The following is a 20,276-nucleotide window of genomic DNA, read 5'->3' as shown; positions in this document are numbered from 1 at the left end:
TCAACTATGAGCAACAGAGACTGAAAAAACTAATTCTTTTGAGCTGTCACAAAGAAGACACGGACAAACTAAATATACGAGATGTTGCAAAAGTTTGTTGGTAGTAGTATAAACCCCATCGCATATTTTGGTTCTTTTGACGAACTGTTATAGTTAGTCCAAAATACCAAAAAAAAGCGATGCGATTTGGCCACAGTGAGTGGAAAACGTTCATCCCTAAAACCAGGTACGGCACGTAACGGATATTTATCCTTGCCTTGTGTGCCTTCCATTGTTTTCACTTTGACATTTGACGTTTTTTTCCCCTATTTTTGGAGAAAAACCCCCGCAGCATCGTAAGAACATAATTTATTAATTAAAAATATCTTTTTTAGAATTTGTTTGTAACTTCTGCCTGGTTACGTATACAGTACAGTAACGCTTAAAAGCGAACATCGAAAAAAAAAACCAAGAGGCCAGTATGTGTATCGTTTGAAATAATGTCGGTTTTACTATGACATAATTGTTTTCAAAAGTGTGAAGGTTAATAAATTTTTACCCATACATCTGTTGTATATTATTCGGCAAGTATCCAGGTAAAAAGGACGGGTTTTTATCCCTGCTTGAAACTGTATACGGTATGTTTTCGAAAAAACAAAAGTGAAACTGTGCATATGTCTGTACTAGGGATGAAATTCCTGATTGTCCCGGGAAATTTTCCCTAAAATAGGTCTATTGCAGTTTAAAACACAATGGTTCATTAGAAATGCATCAGATAACTCAATGATTGCTAAAACACAGGGTTTGAGGGTGGCCTACGGCCCATATGGCCCCTGGACAAGGCTTTGTCATGAATGCACTGGGCCCCCTGTCGAAAAGGTTTGGCCCCCCAAAGTTAAAATCGCTCCTACGCCTATGTATTGTATGATAAACGTCATCTCATTTATATCAAGGTCTGCACTAAGTGATTTTGAAACGACAGAGTTATGAAGTGGACACGAAACATACCATGTCAGATTTTACTTGCAAGTGTGGCTATGACCTTGGTTCTGTTTATTATTGGACCTAGTTGTGCTGAGTGATTTTAAGATCACGTAATAGAAACAGAGTTCTAGACTCGACAGGAAGTATGCCTGATTAACAGGACAATAGTAAATACGGACGTCCATTTGTATGCCCCCATTTTCTGTCTAAAAAAGATGGAAATTAGTAACTGACAAAGCCGAGTTTTTCTTAGTAAGTAAGCAAATGTTACAAATAAGTATCGTTGAATTTGTAAACTACCGAAACAAATGAGAAAGGAATGGATTTCCTAGAAAACACAACAAAGAAAATGAATAGATATACATGCAGCATACGTCAATCTCAAAAGAGATAATAAATGAGATTATTTAGGTTTAGCCATGCAGTGATACCTCTCTAACATCTTGCAAGCCTTTATAGTATTTTGTTGCATAATGCTTGCTCTGTTGATCAATGTTGACTAGCTTCTGGAAACCTCCTGATGTTGACTTGAACTTTATATTTAACCTTAATTCAATTGAGGGAATAAAACATAATCTGCAGTTGACAGATGAAGTTTAGACTGTTTCCCGTTAGAAAGCAATTAATTTTGATGTGTTCATATTGTTCAGTCGACCTCCAAGATAGGCCATAATCATCATTATCTTTAAAAAGGTAAAACTCGTATTTCAATTAGTCATACCATTATTTGAAGGATATAAATTGCTATAGATTTGCTCTGCTATCTGTTGAAGAAAGTCAATTAAAGCAACGTTTAATATCAAACAAGTATGTGCTAATTTGTTAATTACAGAGAATCTTAATATCAGGTGTCATATATCGTTGGGATAGAGCCATATGTAAATATCTGACATTCTTTTCAATTTTCACATTTCTTTTTAATATTTCATTTTGTCTTGTATCATATTTATTATTATCTTTTAGCCATATTTCAAATACATTTTATATATTTATCGGAACTAAAACAAGTTATCGCGTATATCTCAAATCAAAATCCTGCGAGCCAGATATGAATAATTCCAGATAAGCAAGTATAGCAGAATTAAATGAGCAGCTTGTTTGTTTTCTTAATGCTAAGCTGATCTACTCTACCATGTTTAATTTTGGCGAGAGAAGATATCTGCTTTGTTTGCCAATTTGCTTAGCCACAAGTGTTTAGCTACCGTTGATAAGCTGTGGCACTGTATTATGTAAGATCTGTTTTAATTTTGTTCCTGCCAGACCCGATTATCAGCATTTGAGCTACTAGTTAAACATAACATGGTTGTAAGAAATTAGGGTCATACATCTACATTTTCAGTTAATCTAAATTGTTAACAAATTAATATCAACGAAGCGATAGCCAAAGGTAAATGCATATTTCTCCTATTCGTTATAGTTAAACATGAAAAAGCATTCGTAAACAATCACCTTTGTAGTTACTGTATAGTATAGATATACTATATAATTAAAGAATCTATGTAAATAAAAGTGTTTACTTCCTAAAATTCCCATATACACTGCTGAAAAGAAGGATCCTTGCCCACAAAATATCTCAGTAAGTGTATAAAGAAGAAACGTAACCCTGACAATAAAATTGTACATAATATGTTGTCGGAACAAGAACGACAGAGAAACTGAATAAAAATTATGCGCATTGTTACATTACTTGGAAGTGTGAGTTCACTTCTGACACACGGCAATCCACGAGTGCTGTCGAATTACCGGTAACGAATAAACGAAAATACATTCAACTGTAATGTTATTAAAATTACTTAAGGAAATATGATTATATATTTTTTTCTGCAGTTAAGATTGTTTTCATACAAAGAAGCTTGAACAACATTAGTTTCTAAGACATATAAAAGCAAAAAAACACAGGTCATGACATATGCTTTGAGAATTTAGCATTTATTTTTTGCATAAAAGTTGAAAGAAATATTCAAAGAAACATTTTATAAAATGGCAGCTCTCCTCAGGAAACGCTCACACGTACTTAAGGTCATAAGATATCAGTAATTTAAATTTTTGCCAGATTACTTTTCATTTTATAGTGATAAACATGATTGTGGTATGGCGCATTTTGGTTATTGTTACGGTAGGAAAATACATGTAGGAAAGGTACAAATGTACGTGTTACTTTGATCTAAATCAAACAACTTTTAAATAGAATATACTACAACAAGTATTACATTTTAATTTGATACTACACTGTATATTCAGGTGTCTGTAAATGACAAAAACTGGCAAGTATAGCCTAAATATGACCCTAAAATGTCCCCATAGTATCCAAAGTATGAATATTTTGGCGTATATAAGAAAATACTTGAATAAAAAGAAAAAAATTTTCAAATTTAAACATTAAAAACTTTTCCGTCTATCTAAAACATCAAATAAAATCTAGAAGTTCTATATACCTTTGGCATAGAACGCAACGAATCATTATGATAACCCTGATTAATGCGAAATAATCTCCGATTAAAGTGGAACTCTTATACAGAAACACTGAATAGATTCCATGATCCATGTAGCAACATTGCGTTTCATATAATTATATTTTACAAGCGAAGCGAATGTAAACAACATGAAGTAATGTCTCCTTTAATCATAATGGTAGGAGACGATTAATGGAGCCTGAAAAAAAATTTTTTTCTGTTTCTCTGTAACTCAAGCTGGTATAAAATTTTTGATTCCATACCACTTTTATCTTTCCTCGATTAAAATGAGATATGAAACCAATATTTTAATCCACTTTGTGCCATATAACATGCACTTTGTTTGTGCGCTGTGTAATCCTAATCAAATCAAATCAATAGAAATTTCATCAAAACAATATGCATAAAAAAGCGCATGTATTTTGCAAAAAAAAAAAACAACAAACAAAAACCCTTTAAATTTTGTCTGCAGCATAATCATATTTTGCATGTGTTTTTTAAACGTTGTCTTTGATATTTGATTCTAACACAGTTATTTTATACAGTTGGATGATTTAATATTTCCGATATACTTTATATTGATGTTTTTAAAACAGATAACTTTGCATTCAATACCAATATTTTTATTTTTAAATTATTATATAGGCTAAATTTTTAAAAAATAACCAAAACGCCATTGAAAATGGGGCTCAAAGGAAAGTTCACATGGAAGCTCTAGGGTAAAGTAGAGATCGACTCTATACTCGAGGCTGATCACTACCAAATAGAATGTAAGTCTCCGCTGTAAGCCTCACAAGTAGTCCAAATATAAATAGTAACTAATCTTTTTTCCTTTCCTAGTGCAATTTTTTCGATTTGCAACGTGTTTGATTTATCCTACCCGCGTTTCAGTATGTATCACTTTGCATTCTGTTTGAAATCGGCAATCATATCGCTTGCTAGGTAAAATGGGGGCGTAAGAATTTAATGTTCCGAAAATAGAAATTGAAAGAGGCGAAAAGTAGTAAATTCAGCGGGTTGTATTTAACGAACTGTAGTTTTTTTATATAAAAGTTAACACCCCTTTTCTTTTTGTTTTTCTAAAGTAGCGATCTAGTTCTTTATGGAATATAAGAAAAAAGTCGAAAACCGTTATGAAGTAAGTGGATTTTATATGAAAAAAAAGAAAAAGCTGGATTTAGTGGTGTTCAGCCTCGATAACCCCCTTGAATGGTATAAATTAGTACACCAATCGTACCTTCCCTGTTGAAGACTGAACTCTACAAACTCCTCGGCGAGGTAGTGTTTACTGGTTTCTTGCTTTTCATCACAGCGCTCAGTGTGCAGGGGGAAAACATTTAACATATTTCCAGGGCCCAATTTTGATTGATCGGTTACTTTACTGGTGGGAGAAGTATCATTTACACAACAGCCTACTCTTCCCCTAGAATTTCCCAAAGGCTCCTGTTGACGATCCATAAAAGCTCAGTATGCCCCACGCGACATAATTCAAATCATAAGTTTCCCCGGGTATGCGGAACGTTCGCGCAGTTCTGACGGACGACGTTGTAAGGCAATGTCGATATTACGAATTGGCTTTAGAAAATCTCATTAAGTAAATTGGGGCTTTAATGAATGGAAAAAACAATACTAAAATTTATACTTGTAAGTTTGTGGAAAATATCAATAGATAACAAATACAGCTTAAAATGAAGAGAATGTATAATTAGAATGATAAGTTTTAACAAACGGATTGGTTGTTCTTCCTAGTCGTAACGGCGTAAAGTTTTTTTGATATGCCCCCGGGCAGTTCTGGTTCTAGTGTGTCTTTTCACCCGGAAGCCGAAACCAAACCGTATATCAACCTCTTAGCAAAAAATAATTATAGGTCCACTGGTTAAAAATCGTTTTTATCGCCCATATTTGTATGCCCAGAAATTCTACTCTTGCTAAAAGATCGAAACATGTAAAACATTTAATTTATACAAGTTTTTTTTAAATATATGTTTTCATTTTTTTACTTTAAAGTTAGAATTTTGAGCCGCTATCTCAAAAAAAATAACAACAAAAGAGTTGATGCTGGCAATGCACAATCAAAATAAAATGAATTTAGGTGAGACTGGGAAAAAATGAGACAGGTGACAACAGTGCACTGACTGTGTATTTGGTTAGAATAATTAAAAAAGCGGACAGATTAATCAGGCTTGTCTGTAATACATGTACTAAACAATCTGACATGTGTCTCAAGTGATGACTTTAAATTTTGATCATTTTTTTAAATAAATAAAAAAAAAAAAAAAACCTTTATGGTTCTTTCATGACATCTTAAATAATTTTATTTACATCTAAAGCTGTGGCAATGGTGTTTTGTTTTGTTTCTTTAAACAAAACTGCTCATTAGAAAAGTTTGAAAACGTTCTGACATTTAAGCAATCGCAATGAAAATGAAATATAAATTATGATTTTATACACATACATAAATAACTTATTGGGGAAACAGACTATTAAATATATGTTTTTAAATGGCATGTTTTTCTTTCAAAAAATTTTATTTTCTGTTTAAAAAAGAAATTTTCCCCAAAATTTAATTATCTTATTATTATTCTCATATGAAGCTTTCCTTCAAATTTCTGAAGAATTTTGTTTAAAAACACTATTTTGATACAGGATATACATATTAAGCACTCTTGCAAAGTGATTCACAGAAAATTGCACAAAAGCATAATTGTTCATCTGAAGCTATCTGCTTTGGTATGATTTTCTTAACAAAAATCACTTGTGAATAAGAACCATGTTTTTTTTTCAAGTAGTCCATTCTGACAAAATGGTCCCCTTGGATTGTAACGAGAAATCAATGTAAGAGATTATAGGATAATTATTGTTTGAAGACTACACCAGTTGCCATAACTGTATTTATTCAGTACTGGCTATTTGGTTTATTCACAATACGCTAAATTTGTAGAGCGAAAGTTTTTTAGAGCTGAAAGTATGCTAATAACCCCTTTTAAACTCAAGATGATTTGCAACATTCATCACTATAAACAATAAGGTTAACTGTATTTGATCATAAAATTCCATTGCAAACAATATAAATGCTTAATATGCTGATTTGATTTTATACTATCCTTCAAATTTTAACCTCTTTTTTTTTCTCAAAATAATGAAAATGACAGCTCTAACCCATCGATAATATATTGATTTGACCGGACCAGGACTCCTTTTTTGGGTTTAACCAGCAAAGGACTTTAAGATCATATAGTGTGTTTTTAAATTTATTAGGAAACAAGGAATACAAATTTATTAATTCAGTAATGTATTCTCGAAATAAAATTTAAAAAGTTGGTCAAAACAAACATTTAAAATGATCATGATAGGACTTACCAGTCCCCCCATGTTCTATTAACGTTCTGAACGGTCATCGTCTATCTCACATATGGCTAGTTCTTCTGCTGGGGTTATCTTTTTAAAATCCACTGGTGTCCTTACAGTCATATATTTTGAAAGATCCTTCATCTCTGATTTGGCCTCCTATGGGCATAATTTATGAAAAATTGGTGTCAGAAATATGCCCTTGTGTCACATGATGCAGGTGATAAGGTGGAACATCTATTTTAAGTGAATCAAATCCATTTAGTAATAACTGAGATAATAGAATTTCGGGACGCGACGCGGGGGTGGTGGGGGGGGGGGGCGCGACATACTCCCATATAGCCGCCACCCCCCCCCCCCACCCCACCCCCCAAAAAAAAATGTTTGGTTGAGGTATAATTAATCTTAGTCCAAAATTTTCAAGTACTGTTTCATGTATGTTTCTGTTTTGCAAGGTTCTTTGTTGTCATGGTTTTCTGTTCGTACTCTTTAAATCTAAGACTTCTACGTTTTAAATAGAGGGCATTAAGGCAAACAAGCTGCAGGGGCATGATATATAATTGGATCATCATAATTTTATAAATCACAGTGTTACAAAAATTTTGTTTTTTTTTTTTTCAGTTTTTCGCCTATTTTTCAATTCATTACCAAAACTTTTTTAAAGCAAAAAAAAAATCCCACACCCTATGTCATTATTTTTTGTACATTTATCCGTCGTTTTGAAAGATAGCAGAAAAAAACGCAAAATCATCTGCCATGTAAAAGGTTTTCTAATAATGCAAAAGAAAATCCCACACCCTATGTCATTATTTCTGTACTTTATCCGTCGTTTTGAAAAATAGCAGAAAAAAAACGCAAAATCATCTGCCATGTAAAAGGTTTTCTAATACGGGGAAAACCGAAGGTTTTTCCGCTATAAGATAATGTGTACGTGTAAAATAATTCAAAGTAAACCTATATACCGTTCAAAATTGGCCGGAATATGTTCATACCTTCACCGGTTTTGTTGTTGTTGTTCTATCCCATAATTCTACCGGACCTGCTGCCGTGCTTGCGCAATAATTAATTTTCAGGACGACATTTGATAAAATAAAATGTTTATGAACGACCCCGGGGCCGCATTATCAAAGCAAATTTTCCTATCGAGTTGAAAATTCGCGGTATCAATAGAAATCGGTGTTATTCGGGTTTCTTCATGTAACGAGTTTATGGATGATCAAGCGGCCCGCTTTTTTTTTTCCAAAATTGAATTATGATGTAAGCTACATTACAGCACTGTTTGAATAACAAAATCATCGTTTATTTATTTTTTTCATGTAGAAAAGCCAATAATTTCAAAAATGTCAATGTAAAACGAACATAGACACGCTGCCCTAACAAAATTTATTTATACACATAATTTTATCACACATTTGTGTCACAATTCACGGTGGTCCAGTGGTAAGCGCACATATTTTCCATGCGCGAGGTCCGAGTTCGAATCTCGTAAGATGCTTGATTTTTTTTTTTTTTTTTTTTGCTCAGGCCCAAATTTTTTATTGATATTTATCACATTCTTTTGCAATTATTGGAACAGAAAACAATAATGAGTATAGTTAACCAATGTTCTGTCTGTAAATTTTGAACAAAAAAATTCGAAGGCATGGAAAAGCATAATATGTCGATATTGCTTATCTCCCCTCCCTCATAGGCCTAGGAGCCGGGGGGGCCAGGGGGGGGGGGGGGGGGCCTGCCCCCCCCCCCCCCCAAGCTAGGATAGGGGGGCCGAAATATAGTTTGGCCCCTCCAATATTTTGGAAAAGAGATATAACTTGTAGTCTAATATAACATTTATTTAGTATCCTATAATTCTTTTCAACCTGAATTCTGATTTGCATTTGACATTTCCTTGCATTCTGACTTGTCTCTTTTCGTAAGGTGAGTATTGAAACCTCGTACGCGTCGATGATTGTTCGATTATATTTTTAAAAAGAATAATATTTATATAATATCGAGCGCATCATTCAGTTCCGGTTTCTTCGAAATATTGAGCGTCTGCAAAACGATATAAGTATTTAGCCTGTTTACGCATGTAAACATTATACTATTTACATTTATCATTATCTATTCAAAGAAAATAATATTTCTACCTCTATATCACAATTAGACCCAAAAGTGCGCTATTTGATTGTATATCCAGGGCTTCAACCGAAGAGCTGTAAAAGAAATGGCACGCTTGATTAGAACAATACATATTTTTACCGATTAAGTTCTATTGCAGGCAGTTCAGCGCGTATCATACCGCCTAAAATAGAGGTATCGACCACTCGGTACCAATATTTTTTTTTAAGTTTTTATATTTCTATGTTCCCCGCCCCCCATTTTGAAAACAATGGCAGTGTATATTGGTTTGCAAAAATTTGGTCGGTCCGTACATCAGCATTTTTTTTCGTTTTTCTAATTCAAACAATTTTCATCAGACCTTCACCAAACTTTATGATAATATTTTAGGAATAATATCTCGGCCAAGTTTGTTAAACGGTCAAATCTGTCCATGCAATTCGGAGTTACGGCCCTTGAATTATTGAAAATTTGCCTTTTCAGTCTTGTCTGGTCTCTAACTCGAACACTTTTCATCGGATCTTCACCAAACTTGATGGTAATGTTTGTAGGCATAATATCTCGGCCAAGTTCAATAACTAGCTAAATTACCCCAGACACTTTTGAATTACAGCCCTTGAGTTATTGAAAATTTGTCTTGTTAGCCTTGTCCGCTTTCTAACTTAAACAGTTTTCATTGAATGTTCACCAAACTTTAGGATACTGTTTGTAGGCATAATGTCTCGGTCAAGGTCGATAACTAGCCCAGTCGCCCAAAGCACTTTGGAGTTACGGCCCATGAATTATTTTTGTTGTGTTATCAGTCGCGCCTATGTGGGGGCATATCTGTTTTAGAAAACAGTTCTTGTATATTGTCAATTTGAAAAAATGATCACGGGATGTTTTTGTAGTATGTATTAATATTTATGCATTGCAAGCAATGCTAAGTATATAGATGTTGTCTTTTTTATTTCCATGTGTATTATTAATTTGTTACAGGGAAAAAACTGCGACCTCAGATTTAAATTTGCTGAAATGCTTCATAGAAGAAGGGGATAATCCCGCTGTTCTCCGCATGTGGGGAAATATATTCCTTTTGTGCAGGAGCTCTCATGTAACAAAACGAAGGCTGACCTTCTACACATTGAACAAGATCAACTGGCTGAGGCACTGAAACCATCCGATCTCCCATATACCAATCTTCGGTCAATAAAAGCAACAGGGGATGGAAATTGTCTCTTCAACTGTGTATCAACATGCATAAAAGGTATGTCAAACATTTCTTTGTGTGTTACACCTTCAAAACGTTATATCTATAAATATTAACGAAAGCAAAGCATTCTATTATTAATACAAAACGTCTTATAGATGTATTTTGCTATAGTTGCTCTTCTAGATCGATCCTGAAACAAAACTAATGTCGAATATTTAATCCGACATCAAACTCATAATATAGTATACCGCGCATTGTTAACTTAAACAGAAATAACATTGTAAATCAATTCGATTATTCAGGTTTGAAAAACCGGGGACAAAGCAAAGGCATCAGGGAATTTTACAAAACTAGGAAGAAAATATCACTAGCTGCTAGTTGTTTCTCTCTTTCATTATTACTGAAACTTACACTAAAGCTATTTTAACTTACAAAGGTTAGCTATTGAGATTGCAAGATGTCCGTCGTCTGTCAAAAATTTGGTTGTTACGCGATAGAGGTCACAGTGTTTGCTTTATCTTCATGAAAATTGATTAAAAGGTCAACATGAATGATTAACAGTATATAAGCCTTTTTAACTCTATATGCAGTTTAAAAGTAATTCAGGTAGGGTTCATAAAACTAATTCAGCATATTAATCTGTATGACATTCAATTCAAGTTTAAAGGAATTCCCCATTGGGCCAAAAAGTAGGTCACTGTGGTCAATCGTAGGAACACCTTTATTAAAGGTATCTGTAGTTTGAATTTTCAGTCAGAACTTCATGAAATTGATCAGTATTTAAGTCTTCATAATCTACAGCTACTTTTCGAAAAATTGTCACGTAGCTAAAAAAAACCCAGGTAATTGGGTTTAAATCAAATTTGTTACGAGTATTTTATAGGTTTGGAGTCATTTTTTATAGCTTGATGGTTGTTAAAGCATTGCTATAAAAGAGGAAAGTTAGTGATCATACGTAAACAGTTACTTTCTGATGCGGGGATGCTAACGGACATTATGTTTGGACCACTTTGCGGATAACTACAGTCCATTGTAGATTTAAATTTCTTTCACATCAAATCTTTCCTGTTTTCAGGTGATGAATCTCTGTCATCCGTTCTACGAATTTTGTCTGCATGTGAACTGTACTTACATGCCGATTTCTATGGCAAGCACACACTCCTTACAGAAGCCAGGAACCACAAAGATATCATTAGTATGGACATCAAACTTTTATTCAGTTTCTGGTTGGCGAATCATTCTGATGAAAGTGCCAACGAAGATTTTTCTACATGTGTCAAGAGAGAAGCTAAAATGATGTGCGAAAACCGGAAATGGTCGTCTATGCTTCAAGTACTGACTTTGCCCAATGTGATAAATAGACCTGTATATTCAGCTTATCCCGAGACATCATTCAACATTCGTCCATTATTTAATGGACATTTTAGAATGCGAAATCCGTCCTCAAGTGACACTAGAAATAATGCTCCTCTCGTGATAATGTGGACTCGGGATGGTAACCTGGACTCTAATACAGGAACTATAATTGTTCCAAACCATTTCTGTGCGTTTGTTGAGGCTAGTAATGAAACAAATCTTAACAAGAAGAGAACATGTTCTGAAATGCCCCAAAAGATATCAGATAAAAGACATAAAGCATCTAGTTTAAAACAGTCGACAGTGTTTTCATTCTTCTCAAAAAGTGATATGTCAAACGCGGACATAAACTGCTCAGTAAATTATGACCCAATCAAGCCGGAACAAGACAAACAGGTTCTGGGTAATACAACTCATAAACAGCATCTGCTCGATCAACCTAAAAATGATAAACACGAGATTTCCAAAGATCAAAACAAAAACTGCAAGACATCAAGCAATGTTGTTAATTGTCAAAAAAAAAGACACTGTCGATGAAAATTGTGTTTTACAGGAATCGTCGTTTCAGTGCACTCGTTCTGATTCAATTTGCAACAGAGAGTGCTGTAAAACAGACGTTCCGTTTCAACCTCTAGACGAGACATTGCTAGAAGGATCTGTTCGAATGTACAAAAATAGAAAGAGGGCATTTCTTCCAAAGTGGTTTCAGGAGTTCCCTTGGTTGACTTACTGTTGCACTAGAAATCGGATTTTCTGCAGCGTTTGTAGAAAAGGGTACAACATGTCATTAATAACATTTAGCAGTAAATACGAAACAAACTTTATTGTTGAAGGATTTAATAATTGGAAGAAATGTCCGGTTAGCTTCAGAGAACATGAAAGCAGCAGCACACATAGAGAGATAAAAGAAAAATTTGATTATATTCACAAGGCAAGAAATGTCAAGGAAGAGGTAACAAAGCAAAATACGGACGAAAAAGCTATTCGCCGGGAGTTTCTGGTAAAGCAGTTGCGTGCACTTAGATATTTAGCTCGTCAAGGTTTAGCTATTCGTGGTAAAAAGGAAGGAGATGGGAACTTTGAACAATTGCAGTATATTTTAGGTGAAACGTGTCCCCAATATCGACAATGGTTTAAATCAAAAGACTATCAGTCTCCAACAATACTAAACGAACAAATAAAACTGTTAGGCAATACGTTGCTTAGAGAAAAATTAAAACAAATATACGGGGCTAAATGGTTTAGCATCTCAGCAGATGAAACTCGTGATATCGCAAATAGGGAACAGTTATCAATATCTATCCGTTGGGCTGATGATGATTTTGTAGTTTTCGAAGATTTTATTGGTTTAGTTGAATTAACTGATACCTCAGCACAGACAATCTATTTGTCCATCAAGGATGTTCTTATACGTCTCTCGTTGTCATTAGAAAACTGCCGTGGTCAAGCATATGATGGAGCAAGTAACTTCATGGGCAAAATTAATGGAGTCGCAAGGAAAATTCAAAATGAATTTCCGAAGGCAATTCCTGTACACTGTTTTGCACATTGTTTGAATCTTAGTTTACAAGACTCGTGTCGTGACCTGAGATGTGTGAGAGACGCACTTGATCTGGTAAAGGAAGTGGCATCTTTGATAAAATTCTCACCGAAAAGACAAGTGTTATTTGAACGAATCAAATTGGATACAGGAAATACATCAAGCTCAATAAAACCATTATGCCCAACGAGGTGGACCGTTCAAACGTCTGCTATTTCGGCTGTGCTTCAGAACTACAGTGAAGTTATAGAGACAATGGACGAAGTAATTGAAAGTGGTAACGATGAGTACTCAAGATGTGCAGGTGGAGTAAGCTGTCTGATGCAAAAGTTTTCATCTTACTTCGGTTTGAAACTGGCTCATATGTTATTTTCAGCTACAGAACAGTTATCAACATCTTTGCAGTACAAAGACTGTTGTGTCAGCGATGTTGATGCTGGACTTCAAGCTGTTGTCTCATTTTGCGATCGTCATCGCACAGACGTCAGCTTTGATACGTTTTATGACCAGGTTGTGTCAGAGTCTGCGTCCTTAACAGAGCCTCCGAAACTGCCGAGATACAAACGTGTTCCTAAACGATTAGACCAAGGAATTGAAAGCGTGCGCTTTGATAACACTAGGGACTATTACAGGCAACAGTATATTGAATCAATTGAAACTGTAAAAGGCCAGGTCCAGAAGCGCTTGCAAAGTAACGAACTGAATACAATGCAGGATGTTGAGCAGTTGTTAATAAATGCAGCAAACGGGACATTTACAGGTATTCCGGAGTCTGTTTAGGCAAATTACGGAACTGACATTGACATGCAAAAGCTTGAAGCTCAACTTCGTTTGTTATCTGATCTTATCAAAGGTTCCTCTGATGTCAAGTGCGTAACCAGTATCAGAACTATATGCGACGTTCTGCTAAAGGTTTCAGGTGGAAAGTCGTTTATGTCATGTGTTGTCAAACTTTTAAAATTGTATTTAACTGTTCCTGTGACAACTGCAACTGCAGAAAGATCTTTCTCAGCGCTGCGCAGATTAAAAACCTACTTGCGTTCAACTATGACGCAACAGAGACTGAACAATCTAATTCTCTTGAGCTGTCACAAAGAAGACACGGACAAACTAAATATACGAGATGTTGCAAAAATGTTTGTTGGTAGTAGTATAGAACGCATCGCATATTTTGGTTCTTTTGACGAACTGTTATAGTTAGTCCAAAATACCAAAATATGCGATGCGATTTGGCCACAGTGAGTGGAAAACTGTTCATCCCTGAATCAGGTACGGCACGTAACGGATATTATCCTTGCCTTGTGTGCCTTCCATTGTTTTCACTTTTGACATTTGAGCGCTTTTTCTCTATTTTCTGGAGAAAAACGCCCGCAGCATCGTAAGAACATAATTTATTAATTAAAATATATCTGTTTTAGAATTTGTTTGTAACTTCTGCCTGGTTACGTATACAGTACAGTAACGCTTAAAAGCGAACATCGAAAAAAAAAACCAAGAGGCCAGTATGTGTATCGTTTGAAATAATGTCGGTTACTATGACATAATTGTTTTCAAAAGTGTGAAGGTTAATAAATGTTTTACCCATACATCCTGTTGTATATTATTCGGCAAGTATCCAGGTAAAAAGGACGGGTTTTATCCCTGCTTGAAACTGTTATACGGTATGTTTTCGAGAAACAATAGTGAAACTGTGCATATGTCTGTACTAGGGATGAAATTCCTGATTGTGCCGGAATTTCCTAAAATAAGTCTATTGCAGTTTTAAAACACAATGGTTCATTAGAAATGCATCAGAGTAGCTCAATGATTGCTAAAACACAGGGGTTTGAGGGTGGCCTACGGCCCATTTGGCCCCTGGACAAGGCTTTGTCATGAATGCACTGGGCCCCCTGTCGAAAAGGTTTGCCCCCCCCCCCCCCCCCCCCAAAGTTAAAATCGCTCCTACGCCTATGTCCCTTAAAGGTAAAGGTAAGTTTTATTTACCGTCGCTTGGTGAAACAATTAACGTAAGCTCTATAGAGCTTTTTTGCGACCCTATATTAAGAACAGTTAAAATCAATTATACCTCACCCCCAGCAATTTGCTGGTACCCATTTACAGCAGGGTCAACTGAGGCAATCGTGATAAAGTGCCTTGCCCAAGGACACACCGCAATGGGAGTAGCCAGGATTCGAACCAGGGGCTTTCACCTCCGTAGGAAAGCATCTTAGCCCTATCGACCAACGCGTCTACTATCACAGTCTTTCACATACATTGGCATTTGCAAGCACTTTCTCAAAAAATCAGTTCATTTTTACACTTGGAAAAATATTGGCTATAAACTTGAGAGGCCCCAACTACGATCCCTATCAAGCTAAGAAATTAATCTTAATCATAATCAAAAAATGGCCCCAGACTGTAAGGAGTTAGGTAAATTAAATTGGATTTCTTGAATTTCGACCAAGAGTGTTTGTGTTATAGATAAAATTCTAATCAAGAACTTTTTGGAATGAATTTGAAATAAGAATTTTACATGTAAATGTTTTTTTTTGTCATTCCCACATTCAAGAGTTTTACCATAGCTGTAATTTGTCCTAAAAGAGTGTCATTTGACAATAATGACATTTAAAAGAATTGAAATAGTCAGTGTTTAAGATAGCAGGATTATAGAAGTTCCGGCATCTATACTAAAAAGAATATCAGAAGAAGATGAAGTTGAATGTGATGTTACGCAGGCATAATGTGTAAATTGTTGTGTTTTATTTTTTGGATTTTTTTTGTCGTTTTTAGAAACTATTTGTAACAAATGAACTGACAAGAATATGTGCATTCCCGGATTCAGAAATTTGTATTAGAGAAACAAATTGATAGCAAAGGCATGATCGTTGAGGCGCATAGCGCCAAGTGTAGGTAATTACCGAAGATGGTAATACTGAACAGTTTTAAAACTAAGTAAGTATGTAACTGGTGGCCTACTGGTACTGATGATAAACCCGGACAGATGATAAAGTCGACCACCTCGGAATTATTTGATTGCAATCGGTTATTAATACAATGGAACACACAATCTAACAGCAACCACTTACAACACCAACTGGTACAAAAAAAAAACAAAATTGGTAATATTCTGTATAAATAATTGACTTGCATTTATCTGTATAATAAAATATTTATCCAAAACTACTGGGGAAGAGGGTGTTTTTACACATGCTCACTGTCAACACATAAAGGCCTGACATTGGGTCACTTTTGAATGACTGTTGCACCATAAATAATACTATGAGGAAAATTTTGTAAATGACAAAGTTGTCGAATTTATCAATGTTCGTACAGTCCCCATTTTACTTACCCCTTTCCGACCCTCACTTCGTGTGAGTTAAAATTTGCTTACTAAATATAAATTTGAATTATGTAAAGTTTTCAGCAAATGTTAAGCATTATTTTGATACCAATAAATGATAACAATTTGCAGAAATAAAAAAGTGACAGGTAAAAAAATCCCTCGTTATCTGTCCGGGTTTATGCAACAGTTTCGTGTTTGTCTTGTTGAGCGACCTGTGAAGTTTCCACTTTTCTCTATTTTATCATCAGTACCACTATGGGTGCATTTTGGGACTAGATTCTGTGCACCCAAATATCACTATTATCTTTAACTCATGAACACTATTTTCCATTGTCTGTCTAGTCTTGACACATTTGAAGAAATGATTAGATCTATGTTCATTTAAACAAAACTTTTTAAAACATTTTCCCTTGTTATTTTTATAACAATAGCAAAACCATCAGGCTTACTGTCAAAACTGAAAGCCAAACAGAAAATATCAGAAAGAACAATTTATGCAGAAAAAAGAAAGAATCCGTATCACTATGACTAGGTTTTCCCGTCAGATAGGCAGCGCCTAATTTCATATTAATATATGGAATGATTAAAAAGGTGGCAGGGGAGCGGTTTCGTAGTTTGGCCCCTGTCGATTTTCTGTATAAACAGGACAGGGTAGATATAAAGGCATATCTATCTTACTGGTTATTTATCATTATTAATTCTTTAATATATCTGGGGAATGTGAAACGGTTAATGATTCTACATGACGGGTGTTTTAAAATTCCTAGCTCCGTACTTCCGGTTGAGGCTAAAACATAAATATCAGAACAAAAAGTCGGCCAGACGCGCGGCTGTCATCCATCCACTTTTTTTCAAGTGAAAATTAGGGAAATAAAGTGGTGGTTGGGAGACACATTCCACACCACCTGGGTATGCATCTATGTCCGTACTATACATATATGCTACGAAATTGGATTTAAAAATAGAAATGGATGAATGGCATAGTTCAAAGTGAGGTCCGGTTAGGCTATTTTTGGTCTATAAAATGTGGGTGCTGTGGCCGATTTTCACTACATCTGGCGTGGAAAGCGACAAGTGCATAGGACCGGAGAGGCGTCTTTAAGTAGTCTATAGTATCTGCAATGGTCCATAGTAGTTTCAAAGAAAAATAAGCAAAAACGAAATTTCTATGGATATTTCAACACTGGTACCCACACGTCAATGTGGAATTCGCAAATTTGCACTCCCCTGCCACCAAAGCGCAAATTGCACTGCAGTGAGTGACTGCATGATATTTGTATGAATCTTCAACGAATGTTTTTTGTGAATATATATATACCAAATTCATTTGTCACGAAAACAAGTGATCAACTGCCAGCAGATGAAATTCAAATTCACACAAAATTCATAGCTTACAGGTCAGGGTATTTAGGTTTACATGTTAAGTGTGGGGCTATAATCTAACAATCTCCTTGAACATTTTGTCCCAAACTTGGTTTTACATTATGTTTTACAGGTTGCGCTTTATAACTTTTTTAAAATAATATTTTATTTTGTAAGTTAATACATTTCTTCTGAATTTTGAGACATAAAAACGAAACGCCAAAAAGAGGATCGTTTGTATGCCCATGACACTTAGTTTATAGGAATCCCTATTATGATTGATCGCGTTTATATGACATTTTACTTCCTGTTATCATGAGAAATCTTAACACATCTAGCATGGGCGCGAGGCATATGATAAGAAACACTTTTTTAAAATTGAAGATAAAAAAGTTTGTTGCTTAAGCCGGTGCTAGAGGGCGTGGGCAGTGTTGCATTTTACATTACTGCTCATGAACAGACTCAATCAAACCGAGTCTGCAATTTTCACTGTTTGCCTTGTTCTCGGTGCTTCCGAGGGATCTACTTTCCAGATTTTATTTCAATGGGTATGTATGAGTTTAAAAGTCACAAACCATAACAGGAGTCTAGTTTTTTTTTCTTTTAAGTAATCCCTTTCATTAAACCTCTGAATCTAAGTTCTAGAATCCTGTTCATATTTTGAATGTATATATTTTACATGTGTGTTATATGATTGTAAGCGCAATAGATTATTTTATATTTTTTGCGCTATATAAATGCCATGTATTTGTATTTGTAGGCTAATGGTACTTTGCGGAACGGAACGGAACGGAACAAGTTAAGAGGCACCCCACGGGGTATAATCAAAATGTAAAAAACAATGCTTTCAAACTAATCAGACCACCATCTCTGATAAAAAATAACCTATCGCATTCGATTCATTGTCAAGGTTAGTCGCATGTTAGTGACAAATGAAGACTGTTCTTCTTTTCACTTATAGTTTAATTGTAGCTGTATCAATATAATTGTAACTCTATGTACTATCTACAGAATTTGAAACTGAGAATGCGTGTCAATGCTTGCAAAATGTATGAGCTGCAGAAGCAGTGCACGAAACTAGTCAGTTGGCTGTCTGTGGTACAAGCTAAAATCACATCAAGTAAAATATTTCTTGTTCCGTTTCGTTCCGCAAAATACCATTACCTATATAGCTATTGGTACTTTGCGGAACGGAACGGAACCAAGTCAGGAATAAAGCTCAGCTGCATCTAATGAAGAAATGACTAATCCGAATATGTTATAACATCACCAGAAGTTCAATCGTAATGTGTCAGATGTAATGATTACTTGAAGATTACAGAAAGAAAATTCTTCTTTTCACTTACAGACTGTAAATGTGTACTTGTTACTCGGATTCTATGTACTATTTACAAAATTACAAACTGAGAATTGGTGCCAATGCTTGCAAAACGTATTTGTTGCAGAAGCAGTGCTTGAAACTAGTCAGTTGGTTGTCTGCGGTACAAGCTGAAATCACATCAAGTAAAATATTTCTTGTTCCGTTTCGTTCCGCAAAATACCATTACCTATATAGCTAATGGTACTTTGCGGAACGGAACGGAACCAAGTCAGGAATAAAGCTCAGCTGGATCTAATGTAGAACTGACTAATCTAATATGTTATAAACATCAACAGAAGTGAAATCATACTGTGTCAGATGTAATCCTTACTTGAAGATTACAACAAGATCATTCTTCTTTTCACTTACATACTGTAGGTGTATACTTGCTACTTGGATTCTATGTACTATCTACAAAATTACAAACTGAGAATTTGTGCCAATGTTTGCAAAACGTATTTGTTGCAGAAGCAGTGCTTGAAACTAGTCAGTTAGTTGTCTGTGGTACAAGCTGAAATCACACTATGATCAAGTAAAATATTTCTTGTTCCGTTTCGTTCCGCAAAATACCATTACCTATATAGCTAATGGTACTTTGCGGAACGGAACGGAACCAAGTTAGGAATAAAGCTCAGCTGGATCTAATGTAGAACTGACTAATCTTAATATGTTATAAACATCAACAGAAGTGAAATCATACTGTGTCAGATGTAATCCTTAATTGAAGATTACAACAAGATCATTCTTCTCTTCACTTACATCCTGTAGGTGTATACTTGCTTCTCGGATTCTATGTACTATCTACAAAATTACAAACTAAGAATTTGTGCCAATGTTTGCAAAACGTATTTGTTGCAGAAGCAGTGCTTGAAACTAGTCAGTTAGTTGTCTGTGGTACAAGCTGAAATCACAATCAAGTAAAATATTTCTTGTTCCGTTCCGTTCCGCAAAATACCATTACCTATATAGCTAATGGTACTTTGCGGAACGGAACGGAACCAAGTCAGGAATAAAGCTCAGCTGTATCTAATGCAGAACTGACTAATCTTAATATGTTATAAACATCAACAGAAGTGAAATCATACTGTGTCAGACGTAATCATTACTTGAAGATTACAGGAAGATCATTCTTCTTTTCACTTACAGATTGTAAGTGTATACTTGTTACTCGGATTCTACGTACTGTCTACAAATTTAGAAACTGAGAATGTGTGCCAATGCTTGCAAAACGTATTTGCTGCAGAATCAGTGCTTGAAAAGAGTCAGTTGGTTGTTTGTGG

The 20,276-nt window shown here is 35.1% G+C and overlaps 1 protein-coding gene across 2 annotated transcripts in view; it reads right to left on the bottom strand.

Moving 5' to 3' along the window:
- Nucleotides 1-903: 903 nt before the first annotated feature.
- Nucleotides 904-20,276, bottom strand: part of LOC123564847 (epidermal growth factor-like protein 7) — a 52,914-nt gene continuing 33,541 nt past the window's right edge. Inside the window, exon 9 of one of the 2 annotated variants that reach the window (XM_053533107.1) lies at nucleotides 904-1,509. In XM_053533107.1, the coding sequence (XP_053389082.1) occupies nucleotides 1,505-1,509 (5 nt within the window). In that variant the 3' untranslated portion in view covers nucleotides 904-1,504. Of the gene's footprint in view, nucleotides 1,510-6,790; nucleotides 6,924-20,276 lie in introns of those variants that run through there. The other variant, XM_053533106.1, reaches the window with a different exon arrangement.

The sequence above is a fragment of the Mercenaria mercenaria genome, unplaced genomic scaffold (genome assembly GCF_021730395.1).
Source record: "Mercenaria mercenaria strain notata unplaced genomic scaffold, MADL_Memer_1 contig_2033, whole genome shotgun sequence".
Classification (NCBI taxonomy): domain Eukaryota; kingdom Metazoa; phylum Mollusca; class Bivalvia; order Venerida; family Veneridae; genus Mercenaria; species Mercenaria mercenaria.
This window is presented reverse-complemented; position numbering and strand designations above follow the sequence as displayed.